Raw genomic sequence first — 19,955 nt, forward strand, 5'->3', positions numbered from 1 at the left:
TCAATATTTTTACAAATATAGGGTTAGTGTTGATATATGTACATATCAAAGAGAGGCTGGTGTTATGTTTTTAACGTTGCAAGAGATTTGTATGTTTTTTTTTTTTAGTAAATTTGATTTTTTTCTTAAGAAAAAATATAAAAAAAATCCTCCTTGTGATTTGACCAAAAAACGTTTAGCCAACCTATCATTTTATTATGATAATTCAATTCCCTTATGATTGCTAAAAATATGAAAAGTTATAATTCTATTGACTTGCTTGACAAAAAAATCAATCTATTCAATATATATGCTATTTTTTGGATAAAAATATCCTTGAAACTTTGACAGCCTAATTTCTATTTGGGTGCGTCCATGAACATCCCGCCATCTCTTTCTATCGGACTATGAAATTTGAAACTATGATGCACGTTAATAATTGTGATCACTCATTTACATTTGACGAATTTATATGCAGGAAGTGTTAATATGTTTGAAGATACAAGTAAAAGTTCCTTCGGTATTTTTCGTATTTGATAGAGTTACTATTTGATCTAATATTTGTATTTAAAGAATTATAATGTATTATTTATCATTGATCAAAATTTTAGAACATTTGATTATTTGTAGTTCAGGATTGTAACCTCATACATTATAATTATTTTATTAAAACAAGCAAATAATGACAACAACAATAGGAAAATGAGACTCTCAGAACCCACCAGAAATAATGGGCTTTGATATTTTAAAAATAACAATAAATAATAAATAATAGAAGATTAGAAATGATCATCAACCCACATTAGATTGTCATCATAAAAAACAGATGTAAATTTTTTCAATACATAAAATTCAATAGAATAATATGGAGAGCATGAGGTCTATTTTTATGTTAGTTGGAATCGTTCAAGCTGTCATTTTCTTGTAAAAATAAATAAGCAATTTGGTAAGAAAAATTATCCAAAACTAGCATAAATTAAATACAATACCACCACCCCGAATGCTTGACAAAACAATAGTAAAATCATCATTATATAGGTTAAGGATAAAGGTTATGAATTCGAGACGTTGAAACCGCCCTTTTTTAAGATATAAAAAAAAAAAAAAAAAAAAGAACTTCGGTTAAAAAAATTATCCAAACATCACATTAGTACTGAAAATATAGGATGCTCAGGTTGTAATAATATTTCTAAGAGCCAATTGAAGAATGCATACACACATACAAAAGCCCAGGCACAAATATGTACACAGCAAGACCTAACCTCAATTTTATTATTAATTTTTTTTTTTAACTTCAAACTTCCAAGTAACATGAGCCATGGGCTTCCTCTTGGCTCATAATATTCATACAATGACTACACATGGATAGCATATGGATACATTCTGGAAAAAATATATAAACTTAGGGCCACATCCCCCTTAAGATTCATTTCCCTCCTCAAGGAGAGGCACAATGTCAAGGCTACTACCCCAAGCCCTCGCCTTCCACATTTTCTCCACCTCCTCAAAGGTCAATCCTTTGGTCTCAGGCACAAACACGAACACGAACACAAACGCAAGCACAGCAATGACTGTAAATATCAGGAAGGTGGGGCCCATCCCCGCAGCATCTGCGATTGAAAGAAAGCTTTGTGCTACGATTAGGTTTGAGATCCAGTTAACGGTGGCCGACATCCCCCCGCATACCCCCCGATAAGACTCGGGGTATATCTCAGAGTTCACGGTCCATGGCACAGGTCCCATTCCTGGCGAGAAGAAGGCAATGTATAGGGCTAACCCTAGAATTGCAATCCACCCATATATACCGCCCGAGGAATCAGATGATTCCATGAAGAATGCAGTGGATAAAACCACAAGGGATGCAATTACTCCAGAAAGACTAGTGAGCGCCAACTTTCGGCGCCCAAAATGGTCAATAAGGTAAATGCCGACGACTGTTCCCGCGGCATTCACAGCCGCAACTACTAGGGATAAGAGAAGAGCTAACTGGTTGGAACTGAATCCTGCCATTTGGACGATCGTCGCGCTGTAGTACATGACTGTATTAATGCCTGTAAACTGCTGAAATGCCTGCAAAATTCAGAAATTTTTGTTACTGCACACAATCACACAAAACTGGGGGGAAATTCCCTATGCACTTCTGTTCCAAGCAATTTCAATTTGAGCAAAATTCCAGATCTAATACACTTTTAGGGTGATCAAATGGTCATGTTGTCATGAAGAAGCTGCATTCAAACTAAGGCAACCATCACCAAAGTTTGTATTCAACAAACAGCAAGACGATAAAGAATAAAAAGCAGCTAACAGCGTTCACTGATTTTCCACCTTCCTTTTTGGTAAGCAGCAAATTTTATTAGATGAGGAAATGTGAAGTACAAAGAAATCAGGCAGAAAAATAGATGCTGTGGAAAGCAGACAAACAAAAGGCAGCTATTTCTCTCTTCTAGATGCTAACTCAGAAACAACTAGAATCTAGTGGCTGGTTTGGCATAATTTTACTTGAACATACACTTAAGTATTTTTAGTTTTTTTTTTTTTTTTTTAAAGGTAAAATTAAATTAAATTTAAAAAAAAAAAAAAAAAAAGATATGATAAACCAAATATCTTTAGTCAAACAGGAATAAATCCTTGGTAAAAATCTGGAAAAAAAATTTTCAAGAATTTAATTTGCTATATTTTATTTGACTGATGGCTGCAATATCTTTAAAAAAAAAAAAAAAAATGGCTTCAAACAGAATTTGGGTTGAAAGAGACAACAAATAGGATGACTCTGGTTCAAAGGTGTAGAATGATGCAGCTTGGCTGTTCTGAAGGCAAACAAGAATGATTATTTAGAAACACAAGAACTCAAAAACATTATCCTACCTGCAATCCAGCCCCAGCAATGAATGCAAGTCTGATTTCTTTTGTTCTAAAAACATCCAAGTATCTAGCAGGAGTTTCGTTCTGGCCTTCGCCCTCTGATGTAGCAGAAAGCTGATCAATTTCTTCCTCTAAACGAGAAGGATCATAGATCTTAGACAGCACAGAAATGGCTGCAGCTTTATCATTCTGCAGATTGTTCAAACATATTTTACTTTTAGCAAAGCAGCTAATGAACAGAGAGAGAGAGAGAGAGAGAGACAGAGACAGAGACAGAGAGAGAAGGACCTTCAGATAAAGCCAGCGAGGCGACTCCGGCAAAAAGAGCATGAAGAAGAATTGCACAACCGCTGGCACACCAGAAACTCCAAGCATCCATCGCCATGTCCCTGGGACCTGCTCAACACTCTAAACATGTCAGAAGATTTAACAAAAACAACATCTAGGAAATTTTTTTGATAACAAAACAAATCAGGGGACATTATGAAAAAGAAGGAAAATGTAAGGTCTCTCTCTCAGAGCACCCAAAATAAAAATTCTCACAAACCCCATTTTAACCCCAACACTCGACCTTTCGGTCACAAGAACTACAAATCTCAGACAGAGATTTTAGAAAGCAGGTCACAAACTGGATGGCGTGGGGAGTGAATCCAATAATATCATTCAGTTTTAAACCAAAACAGTAAAAATATTTTAGAAACATAAATGTTACATTCACCAACTAAATCATTCTCCATACCAGATTTCCAACTCTCTATTCAAAGAAAGGCACCCAGACTCCCACAGAACGCAGGGAGAAGGGAATTTCAACAATGCTCAAAAGCCTGAGTGGGCAATATAGACTAGCAAAAACAGACTAGCAGGGTAGTCTACTCAGCTAACTAACTAAATTTCAAAATTAAACACTAACAAACAAGACTTGTGGATACTCCAAGGATAGTAGACGCTATCACAATCATAATCAATACACTATGCAAAAAATAGAATAGTAATTCTAAGATGATGATGTCAATCACTAATTATTGAATAATGAATTACCTAATGCTTTTTGTTCACTAGAACCATGTAAATCAATAGTAGGCAAACTGGAGGTGGCAACTCAACATATAAATATAGTTGCCCCCGTCATCTTTCCATAAGCTTCAACAAAGAAATAAGATTCTTGTAGAAAACACATAACCTCATCCAAAATTCGATTTGCCTACGCTTGCTAGACAACTCACGACCCTTGTTCATGCACACACTTATACATACATATATACACATACATATATTATTTGAAAAATATCATTTGTATATCTTGTATTGCTTGAAAACATAGAAGTAGACTAATAAGTTGTAACCATATTTAAAGGATTAAATTAAATACACCATATTCACCTTTGTTCACATAAATCTCCATGTAGTCTCAATAATAAAACTGAAAAGGAAATTTTGAATCATGAGGCTGTCATACTGATACAGCAGCAGTGCTACTTTAATCAGAACACAATTATTTTCTCAGTCAAGCCTTAAAACACAATGGTTTTATCATAGCAAGGACTCTCTAAACGTCAAAAACTGGATTGGTGGGCTCTTAAAATATGAAAAAGGTACAGAATGGCACTTGGTTGTACATAGTCACAGACTACGTGGATGCCATTATAAATTTGAAATTTTTAAAAACTAGCTCCGCCTGAAAGAGAGGTAGGGGAGTGGAACCCATAGAGGAAATTTCAAATTACTTGGAATTACCAATAAACCCAGCCCATCCCTTATTGGGCATTTCGAAAAAATAGGTTTTTCTTTTTTGGTGCGGGGGGCGGGCTTTATGATAATTGATGTGTGTGTGTGTGTGTACTTTAAAAATTTAAGAATATGGAGCAGTTCAAGGATATCTAATGTGAAACCAATTTAAGGAAATGGGAATCAAATGACCAGAATGACTTTAGGAATGCCTTTTCTTAGATATATAGCAGTAAAAAGCCAATAGTAAAATGGAAGAGAAGCAAAAGTATACATTAATATATCTCAATCCCTTTTTAACCAAAGCTTTAGTGGTTACTAGGAAAGTCAATGTTGTAACAAAAGATTATAAAACATCTTTTCCATATTTTCAATTAGTTACCATTCTATAGGGACCATGAAGGGATGTTTTATCTTCATTAGTTACTGGGGTAGTCCTCAATAAACAAGGTCAGCACTAACACCAATATAAAAACTGATGCATAAACTTGAAAAAATATAACTTAACTAATAAGTTGAGAAACAGTGCTAGTAAATTAATTTTTTCCCTCCCCTTTTTTTGGCTATTGGAGGGTTGCAAAGGAGGTCTGTGAGGGGGGGCGCTGCCCAGACATGCTATTCAGTAAGGATCTGAAAGAACAAGAAATGATCAAACCGCATGCAATAAAAAAGCAAGAACAACATGCAATATCTAAAATAGGCAGGAAAGAAAAGAATTTTCCTCCAGTGGTGTTTCTCATTGCGAAATCTTAAAATGCAAGCCCCAAATTCTATCTTGATGCTGCCTCTTCAAAACTGCACAATGGAAAACCTTTCATGCCAATAAAAGTAATTTTAACAAGCATGATTTAAGACAAGTTTCCTCTGCAATAATTTCTGCATCAAATAAAAATTACACCAGCAATTTATCATTTGAAAGCCAGTTGGGAACTGCTTGCTGCCACACAATCTATTTACAATCGGGTTTATAACAAGACAGAAAAAGTAAAGGGTAGTGAAGGAATAAAAACTGTAGTGGTATTAGAATACAGAAAATGGGAGGGGGAAGAGAAAGGGGGGAGGGGGAGCGGTTGGGGAGTGTGGGGAGAGAATAAGAAGTGGAGTAGAAAACCTACTCAAAACACCTTAGTATCTTTTATTTAATACTTTATCAGAACTCTTGCACAACAATCATTTTAACATTTTAAGTCTTCATATGCTGTTTTTAGCACAGGGGCAGTTTAGATAAAGAGGGACCCGCAAATACTGTCACATACACAAATTGGAAAATTTTGATCCAAGAAATTTCCCTCAAGGTTACAGCTCAATACTAAACCAAATAGACTCATCTTCCCTATTGTTACATTCACTGTTTGATATTTTATAAAATTTTGAAGCAAAAATTTGCCACATTAGGCTGAATTACTGAGGCTTTCAGATTGGTAATAACCGAGTTGAACCCACCCCCCAAGGGACATGAAAAAGTTTTTTAAATGATTCTTTAGAAAAAAATTGAATAAAATTCACAAGCTTTATGCTCTCAAAGAAGTTCAGCTTGATAAAAGCATATGTATATTCAAAATTAGTTAGCATGCTTTCATCAAGACCTTACACGTTGGAACATTATAAGGATCTGGTTGCAATTGTATATTTTTGTATATTTATTGTTGTGATACATTGCGCATGATGTGATTCAGGGGGCATATATGAATGACATGCAATAAATAGAAAGATGATTTGATGGTATTCATAAATGAGAAGATAATCATAGGCAATGAATATGGCGTTCTCCTGTGACTTCCAAATAAAAGGGTGAAAACACAATTTGAGTAAACAAACACTAAAAATTATACACACTCGTGCTCACACAAATTTGCAAGCCAAACCAATTTAGAAGTGTTTTGCCAAGAAGAATTATACATTTATCTTTTGCCGCCCATAAAAAAAAAATTCAAATTTATTTATTTCAGAGAAATAAAAATCACACTTATATATTTGAAGGCACACGAAGAAAACCACTAGAAGAAGAATACACAAATTTGGATTTTGCTGCTTGAAAGTTTGAAATTAAATAAGAAACACAAAATATAATCCATATGTGTTAGTTTGTTTTGTCTCCATTTTGACCTTTTTTTTGGAGTTTGACCACATGAAACAAGTTTGACAACAAATTTTTTGATTCCCAAAATATGAGAAAATGTTTTAAACGATGCTTTTCACATTTTCGAAATAAAACATGTGTTCCCAAACTAGTTTCTTCCAGTCAACTTACAAAATGTAAAGATAAAAGTAGAAACAACAAAACATATTTTGAATTACACCATTACTTTTAGGACAGAACCAAATGGGTGCAGTGTCTACAATGAAATTATTATTCTGTCTTCTTTTCTTTCCTTAGCAAATGATTGGGAAGGATGATACTTTTAATACACAAATTTTACTGAATCCAACTCCAGTCAGCTAGGCCTTTAACCAGCAGCTACATGTGACTGAACTGCATGAATTCATTCCTCACTTAAACCAATTAGTTACTTAATGCATTGCAAATAATTCAAATATCTTGAACCATGTCTTTGTCCCACTAACTTATAAAGTTATACATGAACTGTACTATTCCTAACAACTATTGATTTCTAATCTGTGATATTCTTTCGCATGTATGTCTCAACTCATTTCAACTGACATTAAAAAAAAAATTAAGCATACTTCACAACTCATAAAGTGATATGATGCATGACAGTACACAGGTAGATGCTCAACAAAATAAACAACTCGAAATCTATGCCTATGTACATAAAAAAAAAAATGATGACTGCATATTTAACCTCAACATTCTCTTCTAAATTTTAAAATAATTCCATTTGATCAAAACACATTCAAGATTTGGATTCATTCCAAAGCTCCAACAAGTAGAAGAACCATGTGCCTCACCTAACCAAAAGATATTTCCTCACAAAAATAGCCCAATAACAACAGTTTAATAGCCCAATAACAACAATTTAACAGCATTAATTTTTTAATAGCAGGTTGTTGATTGTCATATGTTCCACATTTCCTAAAAGATTATGTACTATAAGGAGATAAAAATTGATCAAATGACAAAGCAAGAAAAATCTGACCTCAGTGAAGGCAAGATTTATGAGGTAGGAAAGAAACTGTCCACCAGTAATCATAAGCACGTTAGTGCTCACTAGTCCTCCCCTAATCTCTGATGGGGCTGCTTCTGCAATGTATACAGGAGCAGTAACAGATGCAACACCCACACCCAAGCCAACCAAAAATCTTCCAAGAATGAGAACATATGGATCTGGTGCAGCTGCCATGACAATTGCACCAGCAGCAAAGACAACATCAGCAATAAGAGTAGCACTCTTACGACCATAAGCATCATTAATCCAACCACCAACAGCAGCTCCAATTATTGCACCAACCAAGGCCATGCTTACAATTGTTTCCTGCCATTTATAGAATCTGAGCATTAACAAAAGATCTCATCATTTGACATGTATATCAGCAACAGCTATTGAGAGAAGAAAAATGGGGCCATCTGTGCCCCACCGTGGTTGGCATTGTTTTTTTCCTTTTGGGCCAGGGGACTCATACACACATCACCACCTGATTGCTCTCAGTCTCACCACCATTCCCAAAACACCACCGCAGCTACCAAGTTACAACCACAATTTTCTTTCTTCCAATATTTTTTTCTTCACTTTCCCGCGCTCAACAAAACATGACAGAAAGGATTGGTTTAAGTTATTTTCTTTAACTCCTTTTGACAATTTAAAAAAAAAAAAAGGACTTGTCCAGCCAAAAGGGAAGCATTTAACACCTTGTCCAGCAAAAAGAAACCATTTACAGTGCCTTACAGAACTCTTACCTGTAGAAAACTGCTCCGGTTGACAACTTCAAAATCTTCTTTAATATACAGAAGAGCACCTGATATTACACCTGCCAGAAGAATTCTCATTATGAGTTAGCATTTTTTTAATTAGATATAAACAACAATATCAACAATAGTATCAAACTATAAGTGCTTGATCCAACAAAGAGAACCAGGATTTGCACATGTTATCTCATATCAAGGTCATAACATTCTCCATGAGGAGGCAGAAGCCATTGAACAACCAAAGAGAGCAAGAATAGGAAACTTCAAACTTGATAACTTATAAAGAGAACCAGTCACTAGCACTATGGCCCAAGGACAAAGCAATTTGGGCTTTGATTATTAAATTGGAAGCTTAATAATCAAATCAACCCACCCAACCCCCAAACAGGCGCCCCGCACCACACACACACACACAGGGGGAGGGGGGGGGGGAAGGAAAATTAAGAAAATAACAGAATAAAAAAAGAAAAAATCCCTCCCTCTCCTCCCCCCCCCCTCTCTCTCTCTCTCTCTCTCTCTCTCTCTCTCTCTCTCTTACATCCAAAATAAATGGTCACATCTCATATCATATATTTGCCCTGCAACAAAAAAAGTGAACAGACACTTCCAGTGAAAACAAACATGCAAAATTTATCATTATCAGTGTAAATAAGCAGGAAGACAAAACCCCTGATATAAACCGACAAGAAAATCTTCTTGCACATTCAAAATCTAAATTCATAATCATCATTAAATCAAATAATGACCCCAACAAGGAACTTGGAGGTCAGAGATTTTGGAATTAGATCTCTGTGTATTTGGAAAAAACAAAAGACAAAAAAAATTATTGAATTTTCTCAAAAACCCTCGTAATATCTAAACTACTCCCAAAAATAAAACCTAAAAGAATTCAACCAAATTAATGTCAGGTAAATCTAAACAAACATAAAGAAAATTTCCCAATTTCGGTATATAAATATTGACTGAACTATATAAATATTGATTGAACGATAAAGATGGTGATGGGCATGGTTCAGGTGGTAAGGACGTCCTCTGGGAGTGCCTCTCACGAGGTCAGCCTTTGCGCCTCCTGGGTTCGAGCCTTCTCCTGGACTCCTGAATTTACATCCTCGTGGTGATGTGGGGCCAGAGTCACGGGGCGTGGGATTAGTCTTGGCTGTGCTGCGTGTAATCTGGTGGATGCCGGCCGAGACACCCGACGATATCCCAAAAAAAAAAAACATGAACGATACTGTTCATAACTTGTTTGCTGTCTACTTTTCAACATACTAAAATATCTGTCTATAAATTCTAAATTTTAATTTAAAAATTACTATTACAGGACCATATTTGCCCAGAAATTTACAATAATTCATACCGAGCTAACATTGAGGCGTGGGAAAAATAATTAAATTAAACTATACAAAACAAACAAATTTTCAAAAAAGTGAAAATAATTCATTTTATTGAAAAAAAAAATCAAACAAAGACGTATTACCGACCGACAACTAGCAGACTTAAAAAAAAAATAATCGACACAAATATCATATTAAAAGTAATGATCTCACAGAAAATTCCGTACCTGTGTCATAGCCAAACAGCAACCCCCCTATTCCAGCAATCACGGTCAAGCCCAGTACATAACCGTTGCTAAAATATGTAACTTTCCTCTCGGAAAATGAACTTAGATATCCTGAACTTCCCGGCAAGGACTCGATCGTCATCGGAACAGTAGGTTGGATAAAATTACACGGATATCAGCTCAATATGTGACCCAATAACGCCTAAAACCCTAATTATCAGCACTACACCCTTCCTATATACGATCCGATTAGCAGAAACTAGTGCGTTTGAGATTTAATATATAGCACAAAACGCACAGCCCAAAAGTTAATAAATGCGCAAAAAAACTAACAAAACCAGTAATTGAAAGTAAGAGTTTCGCTGATGCCCAGTTAAAGAAAACAGCGAAATACTATGTCGTAATAACAACTACGCCAGCACCAGTCCAAGAATATAATAAAATTCTTGACCAAGTGTACCCAAAAGAAGACTTAAACGTCCCTTCATCCAAATCAGGAGCAGAATTTAATCCTCAACGAGAACAACAATTTCCGCCGTACTAAACCCTAGACTAAAATAAAATTTCGAGTTACGAATCGGCGAAACCCCAAGAAAATCGAGGGTTCCGAGACTTGATTCGCGGCAGTCAGTAACAGATCTCACTGAGAAGCTTCGAAAAAAAACACCTCAGAGAAGCAGCAAAACCTACAAATGACTCGAAAACCTCGATCAAGGTCAGAAGAACGCGAAAAATAGACTTGAGTACTTTAAAATGTAAACACAGCGAGCCTTATTGAGCCCCAAAACCCTAACAATGCTCGCAACGTTTCCAAGATTGACGAACGCGTTAATTACAGACCGACACACGGAGCGATGGCTCGTCTATTACAGGGCAAGGGCGGACTTTCCCGAGAAAATTGAGAAGTACAAAATTTTCCTACGCGAGAAACCCGTGCGAAAACAGATGGCTGAATGAAGCAGAAAAAATGGGGGAAAAGCGAGGTTGGTGAGGAAATATCGTTCCGACGGCGAGAAAATTTATAAATGGAGGAAGGAGCAGTGTGGGGGCCACTTGCCCGCTCCTTTTTGCTCTTTTTCCATTTTTCCTTTTTAATTTTAGCATATTTATAAAAAAAAAATTGGAACAGCTTTGACAAGTATTCTTCACATTTAAAAATTATGGCTTCTTTGTCTGTCACCTAAATTAAGTCACAGCCACTATCCTCTATCCTATCCTTTTATTTAAATTGTAAAAATTATGGAAATTTATTAGGTTATGCAAGAGTCACATTTTAGATAATTTATTATGGCACCCCCTTCTGATAAATTATAACCTTTAAATTTTCAATTTTACTTAGTCAAATATTGTTAAATCATTTAGTTTTTTTTTTTTTACAATCATAAAATAATTAGATTGAATGATTCAAAAAAAATTATGATTAAAAACTATAACTTGAAGATTGATTTACTTTCATTTATCTTGAAAGGAAAAATAATATGACGAGAAGAAAATAAGTGACAATAACTTGCTTTTTTTTTTTTTTTTAGAAGATGACTGAGTATAGAAAAACTAGTCATGATCATCTTAATCATAAGTAAATTTGTCAAGATTAGATTTGGAAGCATCGACTACAGATATCAAAATTGAATTTGTGTATTTTGATCAAATTTAGTATAATTTTGTATTATATTTTTTGTAAACTCACTCAAATATAAATAAAAAACCTAAATTCAAAACTTTCAAACATGAGGTAAGTCGGTAATCTCAAAATTCTTTAAACAACCCTCTTACAAAAGTTAGTTTGTCTTTATACACCATGCATAAAATTGTATTTTACTTTCATTATGTTTCTCATAAAATACTGAAACATTGAAAAAATAGACGTGTCTGTGATATAATTGGTTTATATTTATATCAAAATTGAGCTCATAAAAAACTTTATAGTAATTAAGTAGTAACTTAGGTACAAACTCAAATATATATTTTTTTAAAATAATAATTGAACTATCTAAAATATGATCCAAATAAATACTCCTTTTTTTTTTCTCATGAGGGATGTAGAAATAAAAAACTTTAATTTAACACATTTTCACATGAGAAGAAAAAGTAAGCTCTTCTTATTCTTTTTCATTTTGTCACATACATTCTTAATGTCAATATACTTACTAATAATGATACTAGCGGTCCGTATAGTTTAGAAAAATAGTTTTCTTTAAAATAAGATGAAATATAATGAATAAAAAGAATAGTTATTTTTTATGTATTCTAATCATTTCATTCAAAGTGTAATAAAAAATGAATAAATATTTATATAAAAAAACTTAGAAATAATTATTCTTTGTTTATTTTTATGTATTAAAATGTTTTACATTATTATCTGTTTGAAACTAATAACATCATTTTTTTATATGTAATTTACTTTGGCTAAAATAAAAAAAATATTTTATTTTTAAAAATAAATATTTCTCAAATTAATATATTTAAAAAGTGTTAGGTATGCCTGCGCCCTTTCATCGCGCTTATCTGTGGAATGCAGCCTGCGTGTCTTTTTGGATAAGCGCACTTGGGCGATTTATTAGAAAAGTAAAGGTCGAAGCTCACCGTCTCGCGTAGCGATCGACTCCCTACTCCCCTGCGAGGGATTGTGCACCGCTGTTCGACTAGGGACACTTTCGGAACAAAATTTTGTTCTCTCCCTCGGAGAGTCACGCGCTCCGAGCTCGAGTAATACTACCCGTAGCCAGACAAACACTGTACTGGTTCAGGATGTGTGGCTGCTATGTAATGTACAGACACGAAATTACGCATGCGGGACACGTGGAATTGATTCGCAAGGGGAGCATATAGGACGGAAAAGGAAAGGGGGGGTGGGTCTCGCTAGTTGCCCTACGTATAAAGGGCGCTAGGAGGGGGTGTAGGACCCCCCACCCTATGCAGGGACGTATTTCGACTAGGTTGTTGGGACCGTAGGCTTGGGTTCCTATTTTGGGCTCTGACAAAAGGAAAGAGGTGGAATTTTTCTTAATATTTAATTTTTTGGATGCCTTTTTTGTTGGGTTATTGATAGTAAAATTAATTATGAAGAGCATAATTAGGAATAATTTGAAACTATTTATTAGAAAAATATTTATTTAAAAATAATTTTAAATTATTTGGAGTAAAAGACATTTATTTCTTTCAAAGTTCGGGGAAAAAATAGGAACCTTTTTTGAGATTTCAAAAACTCCGTTAACGTTTCATAAAATTTCAAAAATGACACAGACCTCTATTGAGATTTGTCAAAAAACATAAATCTCCCTTCAAAAGACTTGTTCTTTGGCAAAATATAAGGGAAAGTTTATATTTTTTGACAAATCTCATCGAAGGTCTATGAAATTCTCGAAACCTTAATAGGGGTAATGAGTGTTTTTTTATTAAACTTGAGAGGAGGTCAATGTCTTTTACCCAATTATTTATTATAAATATTGTTTTCATGTAAATATTTTCTAAAAGAATTTTTTCAAAATTATTTATTTTTTTTAAAAATATATTATTTAAATGGAAATAAAACATTATTTATTAATAAAAATATAAGTATTTTCCTGAAAAAATACTTATTTTTTAAGATATACTAATAATGAGGTTGTAACGACCCCAAAAATAATATGTGAGTAAGTGTAATACAAAATAATAATAATTAATATAATATAATATAATAATATATTAACATAATATTATAATATTATAATATGTATATATATATATATATATAAATATATATAAACTCTGGAAGTTAGACTTCTTGAGTAGGCCAAGCAAAACGGGTCATTACCTATCGGGTTATCAAGACCCACCCATTTAAAATGGGTTCGGGTTTAAAGATGTTAACCCATTTAATAATTGGGCGGGTCACGGGTTGGCCCGTTTATAAACGGGTTCAACCGGGTTCGGGCGAGTCACCCACTGAGTGACCCGTTAATTTGGATCTTTTATATATATATTTTCAGTTCAGCCTTCGCTCTTCACTCTTCAGAAGACTCTGAGCCATTCCATAGGACCACAGTGTCGACTCTCCACCCACACAGCCACATAAAAAAAAACCCTAAATGACTTAAGTCCCTAACCTGCGTCGCCGGCCGCAACTCTCTTCTCAGGCTCTCAGCTCTCACCCTCTCAATCCTCTCCCCTCCTCTGGACCTCAAGTGCGCTGCTATGCTGCGGCCCATGGCTCTCCTCTCAGCTCTCACTCTCTCAATCCTCTCCTCTTCGGATCTCCTCTCAGCTCTCACCCTCTCAATCCTCTCCTCTCCTCTAGATCTTTGGAGCGCTGCTACGCTGCGGCCCACAACTCGCCTCTCAGCTCTCACTCTCTCAATCCTCTCCTCTTTGGCTCTCCTCTCAGCTCTCACTCTCTCAATCGTCTCCACTTCGGCTCTTCTTTGGTGCGTTGCTACGTGCTGCGGTTCCGATGCTGCGAACGATCCACTCACGGTCCTGGATCAAGCCACACCTCTAGCCTCCACAGCCCACACCTCCAGCCTCCACAATCCACACCTCCAACTTCCACAGTCCTACATTAATAAATATAATGAAGTATTTTTTTTTCTTTAAAAAAGTCATTTTATATGAAATTTTTTGAAAAATTTTAAAATAAATAAATTATATTTTTTAAACAGGTGACCCATTACCCGCCCATTTATTAGACGGGCAGGTTAGGGTTGCATGTGTGTGACCCGTTTAACATCAACCCATTTATGACCCGGCCCGTTTATGACCCGACCCGTTGGTGACCCGCCCGGACCTGGCCCGCCCGCCCATTTTGCCACCCTATTCTTGAGATTGAAACACCCCCCCCCACTTCGTCTCTCTCTCCACCCCCTCTTTTTCAGATGTCTCTCTCTCGCTTCACCATTTCTTTCTCTTTCTTTAATTCCTCTCTGTCTATAATTCAAATCGAAAAACGAACATCATATCCGGATCCCAACTCCACTTCTAAACACTTCAATCGAAGTGGATTCGTTGTTGAGACATCGTAGGTACCACTCAAGGGTTAAAGCAAAGGGAATAGATTATATCAGTTATTTTTAAAATTAAACCGATTAAATTGAGAGTTTGGATACTGAAATATTATATATGATTTTTCTGAACTATTTAAGCATATGGAACGATGATTTTAAATTATTATGTATGTATTTGGGGAAACCCAAATGAGTAGGGTAATCATCTCCCATTTTCCTGAATAGTGTATGTTGTGAATTAAATAAAAATTATAGAGATGATCGGATTGTTGTTTTCCGAACAATATAATTTATCGGACAATTTATTATATTATGGTATAAGCATTTAAATTATGTGGTATGAGAATAATTTATTTTAATTGTATAATTAAATTGGTTGGGAATCCTCTTTATGATATTATACAGGGAAATTGTGATTTTATACTTGAATAAGGATTTTATATTGAGTTGTAAATACACATAGTGAAATTGTGATTTTATATTGAGTTGTGAATTTATAATGGGTTGTGGTTTCCTACTGAATTGTGAATTTATACTAAAATTGTGAAATTTTGAAAATAAATTAGAAATTCATTGAGGGTTTACGATGATTTTTCTGGAACACTCGACGGTTATAGAAAAGTCACAGCAAACTATTGACATTCTTCTCCTGAAATGTTGTACTATGATCTTATATTGTATAAATAGTCATTGCAAAGAATGAACTACCATTTGCAATACTGGAATATTTGAAATAGAATTTTGTACATTTTTGAAATGTGACATTTGCACATTAGAGTATACTCCTAATTCTCTATGGTTAGTCATTGTCCTTGGATTTAGATAGTTGGAAATCTCAGGAGTTCTTTAATGGTGAAATTCTTGTGGATACTAATTATCTTAAGGTTTCATGAAAAGTTATAGTTTTTTTATATATGTTATTCTCTCTCGTATTTTTTGTGCTTAAAAAAAATATTCAATCTTTCCATAAGTCAGTTATGGGTCTTTAGATCACTTTCTAGAGAGTAGAGGATTAATTCAATTCCAATCTATAGTAAAAATATAATGGAAATAAATGTAGATTTGGTTCGAGTAAAAGAGGAATAGAAGATATTTTTATAACCCATGAGTAAAGAATGCAATGAATTTAAAATTTCAAAGAGAAATTGGACGAAATTTTTTGGGTTGTCACATAGGTTAAATCATTTATTCCTGAATCTGATAAAGTAAAGAACTTTAAATATTAATTATGTACTTTGATTCAATATGCATTTTTATTCATTCAAATAAATTTGTATTCATTAAGTTCATGCATTGATTGGGTATTGTGAGCCTACAAACAAATTCTTTGGTATAATAATTTTTGCATATCATGCTCACTCAAAATACAAGTTTTATTAAGTTTTATAAAGATGAGTTATTAAGTAAATATATAACTTCAAACTCTTCCATTTTTATGGTAGCAATCACACAATTCAATTAGGTTAATTATTATATTTTGGAAGAAACATATGTGCAATCCTAACCTATTCATGAGCTAAGTATAAATTGGAGAGGACTTGAATCTCCTCAAATATATATATGAAATTTCACATTACTTAATAATATATTTACCATAGATTATAGATTTGAAAAGCATAAATTAAAATTGTATTTGAATTTGACTGAATCTAGATATAACACTGTACAAAATATGTACTTACTTTCCTAAATTCACCTATATTCAAATCTAAATGTCAAAATTCACATTTTCAAACACTTTTTTAGCATAAAATAAGAATATAAAAAATTTTCATTAAAATCTTTGATACCAATAAAAGATTATATCAATCTATTTTAGGATACAAATTAAGTATGATGAATACATGCTACATGCGCTTGTATTGCATGTTATATGAGACAGGTCTACTTCATCCTCGGCTTAGATAAGAATTCTAATAGTTCTTTGACTAATTGTCCTTCTACTTTATGATGGCCTTAATTCGGAGGGTCAAGATCATTCTGACCTTATTTCCGAATTAACATCCTCTTCTCTGGATATACTCGCTCTACTAGATGTATTATCACTTAGATGTTCGATTATTATTAATCTATTTGCCTCTTGTCTTACTGACTCTGACAAAAAACTTTTTAACCTTTCTTTTGGTCTCGGGGTTACCCAAATCTGTGGCCAACTCAATGCTCTTGAGTTTACAACCTCTAGCTGTAGTCCTTTGACTGAGTCGAGTTGATTGGTCTTGAAGAGTTGTGTAAATCTACTAACTCCTCTTCTAAGGGCTAGTTTCCCCGTATTGTTTAAAGTGTCGAGGAAATATAAGTATAATTAGATAAGAAACTATTTTAATACATTTATTACTCCGTTTATTTAGTTTAATTTTTACCTTAAATATATATATTAACTTAGAGATGAACATTTATTATAACTTATATGGAATAAATTATAGAAGAAATCAAAATAGCATTAAAATTTATTTTTTAAAAAAAAACATATATTATTCAACTTCATACATAAATTGCTTGTATCATGTGAGTTTTGAAATATATAAAATTATTGAGTAAATTTTAAAATTTTTAAGTAAAATTTATACTAAAAAACTGAATATTTTTATAAAAGATAAACAACAACGACAACAAAAGAAAATGATAAGATTTAGGAATGAAGATGAGATGTGTATAAATAGGGGCCCATGATTTTAAGGGTCATGTAGGGTAAGGTAACCTTTGGTCCGTATTGAGAATAATTTATGAATGGAAATAAAGGAAACTTCTAGGTGGGGGACAATAATTTTAGGGCCATTGCTAGGGCCCCAATTGCTCTGTCTTTTAAGGCTTAAGGACTATATACATTATGGTGCCCCCAACTTTCTATGTAAGCAAAACCCAAATGGGTGACACACAATTAGGTATTGGCTGAGTTATTTTAATAAATTTAATGGGATATTTGGTAAAATTAAATGTTAAGTATTGAATGCTAAATTTTGTAAATCAGTTTTAAATTAAATTTGAATCGATCACTGAATCTCAATTTCTAAATTCTTTTAATTGTTTGGTATATAATATATGAATATGTGTTATTTCTAAATTTTAGCCTTCTCAATGCTTCAGAGTAAAAATATTTGATATAATTAATGAGCAATTATATAAGATAAAGTTTTAATTTAAACATAAATAATATATTCTTATCATATATTTAATTATCAATTATAAATAAAAATAATATAATTTGTTATTGCATAAAAATAAAATTTTACTATTTTAATTTTAATAACTTGGGTATTGAATTTTTTGTCATTTTAATATTTATAAGATATACAATTGGAAAAGAGACTTCTGAATCAGAAATGGTTCCTAATATACCCAAAATTATCCTCATTAAGTAGACTATTGAAAGTTGATCACATTCATTATTATGACTTCCATAAACATGAGAGAAGACCAAAACACTCATTAATGGGGCAGTTGCAAAGTCACCCAAGTCAAGGCTCTTAAAGGTTAGAGCAATTTACGTTTGCACAATAATGCGCCCATTAAAACCACATCACCACAAGGTCAAACTCCACCATTATAAAAAGGGACCTGAAGAAGAGGTAAAGGCATCTAACTCTCAACAAGTCCCTTACTTAGGCATCGGAGTGATCCCACAGGTTACACCTCGGGTCTTCCAAGCCATTCTTATTTGTTTCTTTTCAAGTAGTCGTGATCAAGGAATGATTTGTGAAAGTTGTTTGATTTTTGGCAGCAATAGTTGGCGCCATCTTGGAAATTCTTGAGAGGTTTTCTTTTTCAATCCTTGATCACGAAAGGTAATAACGTTTGGTTCAACCTTTGCTTTTTGCATTTCATGAAACAGTTCAACAGCTTCGCTACCTTTTCCATGACTTGCCAAACCTCCAATCATGGTACTCCAAGAAATCACATCTCTTTGAGACATTTGATCAAAGACCTAGAAGGCTTGATATATGTTTCCACACTTTGCATACATTTCAATGAGTGCATTGCAAATGTAAGTCTTTTGCAAAAAAAACCTATTTTTATCTGCATAAATGTGAATCCATTTCCCTAGTTCAAGAGCTTCGAGGTGTGCACAAGCAGGCAAGATAGCAACAATACTGATCTCATCAGGTTTAATACCAACCTTTGCATTTAAAGAGAAATGCCTAAGGCATCAACATAGCACCCAAATCTAGCATACCCAGATATCATTGTTGTCCAAGAAACAATCGTCTTATTGGGCATCTCATCAAAGATTGATTTTGCCCTATGCAGTGACCCAATCTAGCATGCCCAAAAATGAGATTGTTCCATGAAATTACATCTCTGTCAGTCATATCTTCGAACATTTTGTGTGCCTCTATTAAATTATCAAATTTTGTGTATATATCTATAAGTGCATTTTCTGTCACGCTATTTGATTTTGGCCCAAACTTGCAGATATGACCATGGACTTGCTTACCCAGATTCTGACTCGAAGCGTAGGAAACAAGACTCCAGTGGTGCTGATATTATTCCACTGGTTAAGCCAAATCGGGAGCCACGAGTTGTTGTTCAGATTGTTAGTGAGGTTGATATACTTGATGATGGATATTGTTGGTGCAAGTATGGACAAAAGTGGTGAAAGGCAATCCTAATACCAGGTATGTTGTGCTGCTCTTTTCCATCTATCTTTCTTCCCACACATCAATCGGACAAAAAAAAAAAACCTGACAAATTTTTTGAGGTAAACAAATTAGGTTTAACTACTCCCAGCTTCTGGCTAATTCCACGGCAATCAATTATCATGTATAGAAAAGTAGATTTATTTAATTTTCTACAAACTATTAGCATTTGAAAAACCTGCAAGCCGGTAGTAGGAATTATTTTTTTAACTTAAATTGGTTATTTTGACTTTACTGGGTAACATTGAACAACTACAGAGGAGCTAGAGCTTGCTTTAGTTGGTTGAAAAGATGCTAGTTGGTGAAAAGTATGTCATGATAATCTTTAGTGGATGATATAACATTTCCAT

At 33.9% G+C, this 19,955-nt stretch overlaps 2 protein-coding genes across 3 annotated transcripts; one reads left to right on the forward strand and one right to left on the reverse strand.

Annotated features, from left to right (window-relative positions):
* Nucleotides 1-1,223: 1,223 nt before the first annotated feature.
* Nucleotides 1,224-11,119, reverse strand: LOC131150983 (inositol transporter 1). 2 transcript variants are annotated; one of them, XM_058102118.1, is made up of 6 exons: nucleotides 9,993-11,119; nucleotides 8,423-8,493; nucleotides 7,665-8,000; nucleotides 3,130-3,237; nucleotides 2,845-3,030; nucleotides 1,224-2,049 (listed from the first exon to the last, which is right to left on the reverse strand). In XM_058102118.1, exons 1-6 carry the CDS (start codon nucleotides 10,132-10,134, stop codon nucleotides 1,399-1,401), a joined length of 1,494 nt encoding a protein of 497 aa, XP_057958101.1. In that variant the 5' UTR covers nucleotides 10,135-11,119; the 3' UTR covers nucleotides 1,224-1,398. The 2 variants fall into 2 exon arrangements, with proteins under 2 accessions (XP_057958101.1, XP_057958102.1); XM_058102119.1 differs by lacking the exon at nucleotides 9,993-11,119 and adding an exon at nucleotides 9,400-9,603.
* A 3,058-nt stretch (nucleotides 11,120-14,177) lies between these two features.
* LOC131151530 (uncharacterized) lies at nucleotides 14,178-19,565 on the forward strand. Its single transcript, XM_058102770.1, has 3 exons — nucleotides 14,178-14,415; nucleotides 18,690-18,753; nucleotides 19,382-19,565. The coding sequence occupies exons 1-3, from the start codon at nucleotides 14,178-14,180 to the stop codon at nucleotides 19,563-19,565; spliced, it is 486 nt and encodes a 161-aa protein (XP_057958753.1).
* Nucleotides 19,566-19,955: the final 390 nt, after the last annotated feature.

Source organism: Malania oleifera, chromosome 3 (genome assembly GCF_029873635.1).
Source record: "Malania oleifera isolate guangnan ecotype guangnan chromosome 3, ASM2987363v1, whole genome shotgun sequence".
Taxonomy (NCBI): Eukaryota; Viridiplantae; Streptophyta; class Magnoliopsida; order Santalales; family Ximeniaceae; genus Malania; species Malania oleifera.